The sequence below is a fragment of the Salvia miltiorrhiza genome, chromosome 8 (genome assembly GCF_028751815.1).
Source record: "Salvia miltiorrhiza cultivar Shanhuang (shh) chromosome 8, IMPLAD_Smil_shh, whole genome shotgun sequence".
NCBI classification, from domain to species: Eukaryota; Viridiplantae; Streptophyta; class Magnoliopsida; order Lamiales; family Lamiaceae; genus Salvia; species Salvia miltiorrhiza.
In genome coordinates this window covers 42,030,034-42,042,452 of record NC_080394.1, presented here as the reverse complement: position 1 = coordinate 42,042,452, position 12,419 = coordinate 42,030,034, and the positions used below count along the sequence as shown (strand labels likewise).

Here is a 12,419-nt window from a genome sequence, read left to right as displayed (position 1 = left end):
AGACGTGTGATTCAGGGACGGTAGCCTTGCATGTAATCAACGGTTTGTATGTCATAGGAGTGAGTATAGACTAGCTTTGAGTTTGCCTTAGGAAATTATCTTGATGATTGAATTGAACTTGTTAGTTATGAGAATCTGTTGAAATCTTTGCCTTGAGAAATTCTTCTCATATTTGTTCCTTCTTATTTCTCAGCTTGATTTCTTTCTTTCCTGTTATTTATTTATTTAGTTTAAAATAAAAAACTTTCAATTTCGGTTTTCCAGATAGAGCATTATTGTCTAGGATATGAATTGATATTAATTAGTCTATGTGGAATACGACATTGCTTGCTACTGTACACAATTGTACCCGTGCACTTGCGGTGTGTTAAGAAATTAGCGAACATAAATCAACGGTCGGAGCCTCATGAATAGAAGAATTGGAAGAAAATGACATATTTTTGTATAAATATGAAATAGAAGAAAAGAATAGAATAAATTTGGTGTTAGAAAATGAATGAAATGAATAGATATTTATAGAGAGATTTAGATTAAAAATTGACAAAGAACCATTATTTTAATTAAGAAAAAAATTAGCAGCCCCACAGTCAAATTTTAATTAAGAAAATCGAATTATTTTAATGGTTCGTGTTTTACACGCGCCCACCGTAAAATCCCTCTAGCCTGGTTCCATTTATCGTGCCCGCCATCAAGCCCGGATCTCGCCAATGCAGAATGGCTCGTAGGAGTGCAGCTAGATCTAGCCCAACGAGCCCTAGTACTGCTTGATGCTCTAAGGATAAAATTATTCAATTATATAGTAATAGTGTCCAAAATTTAAAAATACATATATTTAGGAGACATACAAAAAATGAAATAAATATATAATTTTAGGGAACGAATGAAGTAAGGGATCCACTTTTATTATGAATGAATTGTGTGGTGTACACTTCCTAAAAAAAATGTTACATATTTAGTAGACGGACCAAAAAGAAAATATAGGTACTCATTTCGTGAATGGGGAGAGTATAAGATAATATATCCTTCATCCCACTTTAATAAAATTTTAATACAATTTAAATTTTAAAACTAAATTACATCTTTAGATATTTCAGAAAAAATAAAATCAGACTGAAAGAGAATGTAGTAAAACCATAACGCAATCAGATACACAAAAAACAAGTTTTTCTCTTTCTTTTTCCCGGCGTTCCCCGATACATAGTTTAAGGTTTGGGGGGAAAGTTCCAAAAGCAGAAAAAAGAAAAAAGAAAAAACACAAAAAAAGGAAAGAAAGTAGTTACTGTGCCAAATTATAGTAGTTGGTATATACTAGAAAGTCTATTCGAAGCCAAAAGTGGAAGAAGTCCATATTCCCTAATTCAACACATCGGATTGAGGCATGTAATTCAGCTTTTCCACCTCTTCCCATATCAATTTCGAAGTAATTTCATCACATTCCGGAATATGCTCCTGCAATTAAATAAGATACATATTCAATCAATAAGTCGGAGATTCGAGCTCAGCTCAGTTGGTATGATATTAGTCGTACCTCGAGCTCTCGTACCAACTGTTTGGCTGTGGGAGCGGACACAATAATTCTACGTGCAGTTGGGGAGATAAAGCCTTCATCAACGGCCTTGTCAATGAAATTTAGCAACGAATTATAGAAACCTTCCACATTCAACAGCCCCACCTGCGCGTTTTCCATCATCATCTTAATACATTAATTAATTAGTGTCGTCACCGACTAATCATATGCTTAAACCTACAAAAATTCCACCTCTAATTAACGACTTTTTTTATCCCTAATGCAAAATCATCAAACCATTAATCATTGTTCGATCTTTCCACGTGAAGCATAGAAGAAAATCCCACTTTTGACCAAAATCTTAATTAAACATGCTTTGAGCTAAGAGATACATATGGCTTAGAGATTTCAAAATAGACAACAATTCTCATTTTCTCTCTTTATCCAAACTTGTACTCCCTCCGTCCCAAACGAAATGTCCAATTTTTCTTTTTGGGCTGCCCCAAACGAAATGTCTTATTTCCTTTTTTGGCAATACACACTCTCTCTACACTTAATATTTAAATAATTTTCATCAACCCACTTTATCTACTTTATACACATTTCTTAATCTCCGTGCCGAAAAGAAATAGGCCATTTCGTTTGGGACGGAGGGAGTATATTTTTTAAGATGAAAGTAAACAATTGGCACATGAGAGATGGAAGTGAAGAATTTGATGTGTGATGGTTTTTCTCCCTATCAAGAATAATAATCTTGTCGCAACAATCAACAAGAATAATAATCTTGTTCCCTTGTTTTGAATCATTACCTTGTTACACAACTAAATTTACAACATGTCATAATTGTTAGAAATATGCGTAATATTAGTGTGATGAAGAAGGGATGAGTAGATTTACTGGTTTACGATGGATGCCTAGCTGAGCCCATGTAATAACTTCAAGCAACTCTTCAAGAGTGCCATAACCACCTAAAATCGAACATAAAGAAAGTCACAAATCCATATCACTAATTAGATCATAAATGAAATTAAATAAAGTAATTACCAGGAAGAGCAATGAAAGCATCAGCATGTCGCGCCATCTCAGCCTTCCTCTGATGCATATCAGACACAGCTCGTACTTCTCCTACAGTTTCGCCCGTGAGCTACAACACATGCATATATATTCATTAATATAATTTGAACTTTCTCTACAATCATAGATATCATGCATTGCAATAACTTTATTAATTTTCCTTACCTCACGAGGCATAAGAGTTCTTGGAATGACTCTGCAACACAAACACAAAAGAGACAACCGATTTAGGTACCATTTTCAAAATAATTAAAAACACCACCATTTACTGGGCTAACTAACTAAATTAATATTCCATCTATCCACGATATCGTTTCCACTTTGTGAATCACACGGGTTTCAAGAAAATGGTAGATAGTAATTGATAATAGTGGGTATTATTGTTAGTGAAGTTTGTCAATCCTACTGCTCTAAATGAAAGTGAAAACGATGTCATAAACCGAGGGAATAAATGTTACTTTCCTAGAAATATTACTAACGCAAGTTTGGTGTATATATGTTTTGTGAGAAAGAAGAAAAGGATTGTAGTGTAATTTGATCCCATGATGTCTGCCTTTGGGTGGTAAGGAGAACGTACACTACCTTTCATGGAATTTTAGACAGAGTTGCATGGTCTCAATAATGATATTATTAATTATTTAATAATAATAATAATACTTTGGAAGATCACACTGCCATAGAACCAAACAAAAAAAAGATGGGAATTATGAGGGAGAAATGATGATGACTGTCTTTCGATATTCTCCCTCTTTATTTGACACACACTTGACACAGAGGCTCCTTCTCTCTCTCTCTCTATCTGGGTGTGTGTGTGCGTGCGTGTGTGTGTGTGTGTGTGTGTGTGTGAGAGAGAGAAAGAGAGAGAGAGAGATACCCTAGAACGTGGCGCCCACCATCATGAACTGCCTGAGAAACAAGACCCATCAGACCCACGCTTCCACCTCCATACACCAAATCAATCCTTTTCTCCACCTTCATTAAATCCAAACCAAAAAAAAAGGAACAATAAAAGAGAGAAATAAATAATAAGACATCGGTCGAAGAAACTAATTTACACGCGTCAAGAAACTCATTTCACAAAATCATTACAACGTTCTAGATCGAACAAAGAATGTTTAAAAACAACAATAAAAGGGTAAAAATGATGGGATTAATTTAATTATACGTGCATGAAGAAACATTAAAATAATAGCGGGCATGAACCAAAACGACGAAGGTTTGGTAATGGAGGGGCAACGGAACACGCTTCAGACAGTCATTATACCGATAGGGCACGTTTGGTTCCCCATTCCAAGGCACCCTATTTTTCTATTTTTCTTTTAAAAATAAACAAACATCACGCAAGAAGGCTGCTCTCAACTACACCCATATTACAGCTAGCAGCTTTCTCTCTCTCACTCATGCCAAACAAGACATAAGCCCTAAAACAGATTTCACTCAAACTTTGTATCGATTATCAACTCAGAATTGTGTCAGAATCTTAACACGGAATATAAGAAATGAAAGAAGAAGACGAAAATTACTAGAAAAAATATAATTGTGGTATTTTGTTTGTTTGTGATAAGGAAAAGATCTCAATATATTTTTGTAAGAAAAAACACACACACAAAAGGGATTGATTTGTAATTACCAGTTCTTTTCCCAACTCTATAGCAGCTTCTTGATAGCTTGGTTTCTTGCCAGAACTGCTGCCGCAGAAGACACAAATTCTTTTGAATCTTGATTCTTTCTCCATCTCCATTGCAACTCTCTTGAATCTCCTTCTCTCTCTCTCACACACACTCTCTCTCTGTCTATAAATACGTGTGTGTGTGAAAATCAATGATGCCCTACAACTGTGGAGATGAGGAATGAGAAACTGAGCAATAGTGTAATAGGTTTTATACCAAAACATCCCACCCCACCCCACCCCTTTTGTTAAAATTTTTATATAGTCACAAAAAGGTGAGTACTATTACTATGTCAAAAGTTTTGGAAAGAGATGGATTGATTGGTTGGTTAAGCGAAAAGCTAGTCCGCTTTTAAATTTTCGTCCCTTCAGAAGTAGTTTCGTTACTATTAATTTATTCTATGCAAATCTATACGTGTCTCAAATTCAACTCATATCTCTTATGCTATTATATTTAGAGGCATTTGCAAAAATGCCCTTTTTTTTATAAACACTTGTAAAAATGCCCTTTTTCACTTATGAAAAAGGGCATTTTTACAAGTGTTTATAAGAAAAGGGCATTTTTGCCTATTAACACTTATATTTATGCACTCGCGGAATATCAATTTAGTTTCTCACGATGTAGATGGGGACATTATAAATTTAATGAATTCTACTTCTCAACGACGGGCAACGCATGTTATTGCGATGGCACATAATTATATATAGTGTTATTATTACGGATAACTGCATATAAATTTATTAATTTGGCCAAAATTTATTTTTTTATGCGTATTTAAAAAAGTTTTAAAAATATAATATAAATTTTATTAAATATTTAATTTTAACTCAAAATTTTATTTTTATTTTCAAATCAAAAATTGACATGGTGTCTACGTGGCTCACCGAAAATGATGTAACATCTACATGGCATCTACATGACTTCTATGTGGCTCATCGGAGTCAAAATTGAATAACTAATAAAATTTGTATATTTTATTAAACTACGCGTCAAAAATGAATTTTAACCAAAGTTGGTGTATGTAATCAATTAACCCTTATTGTTATAGTGTTAGTTGATAAAAAAAAGATGTTAATTTACAGTAAAAAATGCTTATTTTTAAAATATTCATTTTATGATCAAATTTAAATAAATGACCTAATATATCTTGGGTGAGAATTTAAACTACTCATTTTGAGTACAAACAATTATCAAATTAGAATCTCAGATTGATGTCTGCATCTTCTCCAATGACATGAACAGTAAAAAAATAGTCTCTATAAATCCTCAGCTAGTTGGGATAATATGAGAGCGAGAAACTTCCAGCAAACATTAAATTCAAACAAAATGTGGACAGAAAAATCCAATCATATCAGTCAACCAAATTCAAGAAAAAGAACAGAAATGCATCCGCCTAAATAGGTAATGGTTTCATTTTACATATCTATTTCAGATAACTTCTTATGAACATAAGGAGAAAGATGGTGTATCAAACCAGTATTAATAAACAAACACACCACCATCAGGTCCATTGGAATTTTGTCGCAAAAAAACATTTCTTTGGTATAGATTTGACACTGACCTGGGAAAATTGACCACGATACCATGTCATGCCCATAACCTTCGCTACTGCTGCATCCATCCTGCGAAAGATAAAGACCTAAGGATATCAATGTGTGTTAAACTACCCACCCATATAATCTATCTATCAAAACTACTCAAAGCACAATTGATGTTGATAGGTTTGTAGTGATTTTTGTAAAAGTTCTTACACTTTTCTTACAGAAGTATAATTGTGTAAGAAAATGCGTAAGATAGGTAGTTAAAAAATGTACAAAATCTGATAAATGTGCATTTATTGTAAAGTCACGTCACTTTGTAACCCTAACATGCCCTAAGTTTGAAAAAATGAGGACATGTTTGTGTGTTATAAAACATTAATACGAAGCCTAAAAAATTCAAATTTTTGTATAGTGTGATACAAAAAAATAAATTATGAAGCTAATGGATCAACTAGCCTTGGATAAACACTAGCCGCCGGTGTTTTTTCCCGACGACTAATGTGAGCGGCTAGGTTTTATCCAAAGTTAGTTAACCTTGATCATTAGCTTCATAATTTTTTTATTTCATAATATACATAGATGTGAATTTTTTTTATCCTTTTTATTGATATTTTTATAACACACAAACGTGCCCTAATTTCCTATTTATTTTATTTTTAATTTTTTTTTCTAAAAAAGAAGTACATATGGATGTGAAATATATGAGAAGAGTTTGCCAAAATTTGGTTTATTGTGGGTAATAATACTCAATTTATTCATGATTTGATTGCACATAAAATAATAGAGTAACACATAAAATAATAGAAATTTTTTGTTTAAAACATTCGAAACTCATATATTAAGAATGTATTCCTTCCAATCATTTAATTATTGAATAGTACTCCACACTCTCATTTTTATTTATGTGTTAATAGGCAAAATTGCCCACTTTCAACCCCCTTTATTATTTTGTTTCCAGCTAGTCTAAAAGAAGTCATGGGTTGTAAGGCATCTACGAGTTTTGTGTCCCCCCGAAGGATTGATTATGTATGTTGACGTTTTTACGATTATTTTATGAAAACAACAATTATGAGATTATATTTGAGTATCTGTAATTCTATATTTCATTTTGTTATCAATTGCATCCTACATAAAACTGTAAAATAAGCTCAAAAAACCAACTAGTCTTGCTAATATCATTTTCCGGCTGCACTAGCCGATATTAGCAAGGCTAATTGGTTTTTTGAGCTTATTTTACAGTTTTATACATAACCTAGGTATCTTAACTTATGTTATGCTCTGTACTCAACTTTGTGGTAATACATTGTTCGTTTGTCCAACTTCTCATTCATAATTTCAACTCATAGTTGTTATGACATGTCAATGGTGGTCATTACTATAGACGTCTGTTTTCTGTTAAAAAAATTGCAAATGGAATAGCTTCTAAAACATAAAAAAAAACGACATTGGACCAACTAGCCTTGCTAATATCATTTTCCGGCCTCACTAGCTGTTGACTTTGATATTATCCAGGCGAGTTAATTTTTTGAGCTTATTTTACAGTTTTATGCATAACGTAGGTATCATAAGTTATTTGATATACGGAATATAACAGGAAATTCAACTGCTCATCGTCACCCGTAACCGTGCATGATCTAATTGTGTGACCAGGCTCGCCACATACACCACACCTTTTGGGTGTTCATTTTCTTCGACTACTTGATGCGTTCGATGTAGTATTTCTTTGACTAATTTCTTATGATTATGGATTTCGACTTAATTTCCCCTCACTCTTTCACACACACTCATTTCAAGGGATGACTACACCCATTTATGAGGGTTTAAACTAAAAAATCGTCCAATAGGCCCAACCCACTAATCCATCAGCTTTTAAACACATAATTGAACCCGTGAAGTCAAAGTAAAATGCAGCCTTTAAATGTTGCTGCAACAATAGGTGTAAGAAAATTACTTTAAAACAAAAAATGCAACAATTAAATAGAAAATATTATAACAAGGTGAAAAATTTCAAACAACTATATATTGTGAGATAGAAAAATATTCTATAGATAAAAAAACTAGCGCACATAAACCGTAGCCGGCGTCACTAACCGCAGGTGACAAATTGGCGGCGGCCAGTGCGTCCGGCTAAGATTTTTCGGCGGCTAGTTTTGTGGTTAGCTTGAAAATATTGTGTTGTTTATAATATATGAGGTTCGAAGTTTTTCATCAAAAATTGTCTATTATATTATGAGTTACTCTATTATTTTATGCGCAATCAAATCATGCATAAAGTTACCCCCACTATAATCCAAATTTTGGCAGATTCATTATCTCTCATATCTCACATCTATGCGTACTTCATGTACTATAAAAAAAATTAAAATTAAAATAAAATTTCATAATAATGGTACATATGTTATAATAAAATATTATTACGAAGGCTAAAAGTTTCACATTTATCTCAAAACACCGGCAGCTAGTGTGAGCTACTAGGGTTTATCCAAGGCTAGTTGATCCATTAGTTTCAGAATTTTTTTTTATTTCATAATATACACAATCTTGAATTTTTAGCCTTTTATAACATAAATGTGCCATAATTTTTTCAAACTTGTCAAACCTACAGTATATATTAATGCAGGAAAGTGACGTGAGTTGGCATTTATTGCATCTTTCTCAGATTTTGTACTATTTTCAGCTACCTATCTTACACAATTGTACTTGTGTAAGAATACTTACACAAATCTAAGTAAGCCTATCAACATCACTTTTGCTTTTGGGTAGTTTTAATAGACATGTTATATGGGTGGGTAGTTTCCATAGACATGGTATGAAAGTGGGTAGATTCCACTATTAACACATATATCTTTGCATGTTGACAGATTGATCTTATTTTTACAAAAAGTTTTACACTTTTCTTATACCTTCATAATTGTATTTGCGTATTAAAAGGGTAAGTGATGAGAAAAAAAAATATGCATACCTTGAAAATCGGAAGAACGCAACAAAGTTAACCAAATTGCACCGATAACAGCGTTGTTGACAGCTCTGCATCCATGTTTTCCCAAGATTCGACCACATCTTCATGCCCGATAAAGAAGGAGATTATACTGAACATATGTATAGGCATGAATTATTATAACTATATTATAAGTACAATGGGAGTTTTATTCCTACTAGAATTCTTAGTGTTTTAGCCAATAAATACATATAAAGTCTCATTAATTGTAATGATCATTACTCAATATGGCTTACATCTCACAACTTAAGCATACGACGAAATTCCCAAAGTTTCATCCAACATTCGCGTTCTTTTAACTTTCCGTTAGAATCGTTATTTTTAGGCACAACAATTGGCGCTGTCTGTGGGAATCTTGAACCCGAGCTAGACGTCGTTTGATGATTTTTCTAGTGTGTTTTCCTTTGTTTTTAGGAATCCAAAGAGCAACAGGGCAACAATGGAGAGGGAGAATGCCAACACTAACCGAGATCTCAATGTTGAATTCAACCAAGGAGAAACGATAGTCAACAACAGAATCAGAGATTTGGCAGCAGGGCGAATAAACAAAATGAGGCGAAGTTGTCGATCCCAATACTGCACCAATCAACAGCGTTGCCGCTGCGATAACAACCGGAGGAAGTACGACCGCTGGAATGCCTAATTCAATGTTGTAAGCCCTCAACCTCATACTAATGAAATAGGTCATAAGTATGGCAAGAACTTTGAATTCCCATTCACTACACCAACACCGCTGCTTGTAGCGTGTGGAGATACCCCGCATGCACCAAAAGCTAATGAATGAGTTAAGGGAAACAAGCCTATTCATCCTTTAGAGTCTAAAGAATGAGAAAACCTTGAGCCTAGGGAGAACCCTATTGGGGAAACCCTGGATAATCCCCGAGATCGTATGGTAATAGACGACGAAGCTGAATTAACAGAAAGGGCTTCTGAACATATACGACCCACAAGAAATGAAGAGATAAGCCTACAAACTAAGCTCACCATAATGCAGTAAGTACAAGATCTACAAGCAGCCCTAAAATGCAAAGAAGGACGAGAAGAATCGGCTTATGAGCAGGGCATTTTGAGAACCCCGATGGCCCCTATGACAAGAAGGCGCTTCGTACACACTGAAGAAAGAGAGACCAGAGAAGAACCACCAACTAAGAGGCCTGTAGGCAGCGCTTTCGCAAGATTTCGAGAAAGACGAAGTCCATTTTTGAAAGAAATCCTAGCAAACATGTTGCCGGCGCATTACAAGCCTGTAACGCAGGATTTTAACGGATAGGAGGATCCTGAGGTCAACATGGCCAAGTTCAAAGGACTTAATGTTGAATCAATACAACGAGGGAATTCGATGCCGACTCTTTTCAACAACCATGTTAGGATTAGCTCAACAGTGGTTTCGGAAGTTGGAACCAGGATCCATCCATATCTTCGATGATTTGTATGATCTGTTTATGCATCAATTTTCTTGTTCAAATAGAGCGAAAAAAATAACCTTGTCATTAATGGACACATAATAAGAACCTCAGGATACTGTGGGAGAATACGTAGCTCATTTCAATATGGCATCTTTGGAGGTGCCAGAGGTAGAATCGTTCATAAAATGATATACTTTCATCCGAGGATTGAAGCCTGGACCATTATTTGATGCATTATATTACACCACCAAAAAGATTCGATGACTTATTGGCACGCTTGCCTGGTTACATACAATTGGAATAAGCTAAAGCTGCTAGGAATGGATATTTGGAGAAAAGCAGGAGTAAAAAGGCAGAAAAGTGAGATGAGCGGAAAGATGCCAAGTACTCGGACAAGTCAGCAATAAGGGCTCCACCCCCAAGAGGACCAATTGCTTACAACGCTGCGCTAGCATAGAAAATAAGGTTGTTAAGAGAGATCAACGAGATAAACAGGTTCTCGGAATATACAACCTTATTAGGAGTCAAACAGAAGTCTTTCATGCCATCAAAGACAATCACTAGTTCAAACCAGCAAAATCATATCAACTGGGATCTCCACGCCTAAGGCCCAATTATTCGCTTTATTAATTCCACAATAAATTCGGACACAACACAGAAGAATGCGTACATTTAAAAAATGTACTAGAAATCCTGGCAATGAATGAGAGATTAGACCGATTCGTGAAACGAAACGAAGCACTAGGGCCAAGGGAACCAAGACGGCCACCTTCACCACCTCCGATGCCGCTCCGAGAAGTGAGGATCATTATAGGATGAGAAGTAGAAGGATCATCAAACATAGCCAGGAAGGCAGAAATCAGGACTACTAGAGCACAAGCATGGCAGGTAATGGTGATAACCACTGAAAACACAGATGCAGAAATCTCTTTTGGACCAAGGGATGAAAGACCTTTGATTAGGCCTCACAATGACGCGTTCGTATGCACGGTGGAGCTAGCAAGATGCTTAGTTCACTGCATTTGTGTCGACACAGGAAACTCAGTAAATATATTATATTGGGAATGTCTGCAAGTCATGAACATAAAAACAAAGCTAAAAATAGCTATGGATCTACTTTAGGTTTTTGCAGGGAGATAATAGTTCCCAAGGGGCTCATTAAACTACCCCTCATGCTAGGAAGCCCAGGAGTAAGGCAGACCAAACTCATAGAATTCATCATGACTGATCAAAAGAGACTTGCATACAACATAATATTGGGATGACTGACACTCGACTCCTTCAGAACTGTAGTATCCATATACTACCTTAAAATGAAATTCCCCATTGAAGGAGGCATAAGGGAAGTACATGACAATAAGGTCACCGCTAAGGAATGTTATGTCAAAATTGTAAGGCAACATGCAAATAGGGGCGAGAGCCCCGCGACAGATACAGTGTTGCCCCTAAAAGAAAAAAAAACAAAGACACATGAACAACCTTAGGATCAAAAGAGGATATGGATGAAGTAACAGAACACTGCTAAAATTCAAAACAATCACTAATCACACAGGGAGGACTATGCCTAAGTACTAAAGTCATACCAGGCAAGATAGACTTCATAACAAAAATTGACAGATACCAGGCAAGTCCAGAGGTGCAGGAAGAAGTAGTGAAGTGTTTAAGGAGAAATGTCAATGTGTTAGCTTTCAACATAGCATACTTGAAAGGAATCGACAGAAACTTGGCTGAACACAGGCTTAATGTAGACCCAAAGGTCAAGCCTGTGAAATAAAAATTACGATGGTTTGGAACAAAGAATGAGGCTGCTATCATGGAACAAGTCCATGCAAGCGCGGCACATTGTGGAAGTATAGTATCCTACCTGGATATCTATTGTTGCAATGGTGACAAAGAAAGAGAAAACATGGAGGATGTGTATCGACTTCAGAGATCTTACTGCAGCCTGCCCGAAAGACCACTATCCACTACCTAGAATTGACCAGCTTGTGGATACCACAGCACGATGTAAGTTATTATCGACGATGGACGCTTACTATGGATATTATCAGATCAAGATGTACCCAGAAGACATTGACAAAACAACCTTCACCGTATGTGAAGGAATATTTGGATTTGCCAGCATGTCATTCGGACTCAAGAGTAGGGCTGGCAAATCGTGCGGGTTGGGTCGTTATCGGGTCGACCTGATATCGACCCGACCTGATAAGGCCAAACCCGAAC

The 12,419-nt window shown here is 35.5% G+C and overlaps 1 protein-coding gene across 1 annotated transcript; it reads right to left on the bottom strand.

Moving 5' to 3' along the window:
* Nucleotides 1-1,123: 1,123 nt before the first annotated feature.
* On the bottom strand, nt 1,124-4,486 carry LOC130997101 (cytokinin riboside 5'-monophosphate phosphoribohydrolase LOG7-like). The gene is made up of 7 exons (XM_057922366.1): nt 4,212-4,486; nt 3,456-3,553; nt 2,747-2,777; nt 2,552-2,651; nt 2,405-2,475; nt 1,529-1,672; nt 1,124-1,449 (listed from the first exon to the last, which is right to left on the bottom strand). The coding sequence occupies exons 1-7, from the start codon at nt 4,473-4,475 to the stop codon at nt 1,354-1,356; spliced, it is 804 nt and encodes a 267-aa protein (XP_057778349.1). The 5' UTR covers nt 4,476-4,486; the 3' UTR covers nt 1,124-1,353.
* Between the last annotated feature and the right edge of the window lie 7,933 nt (nt 4,487-12,419).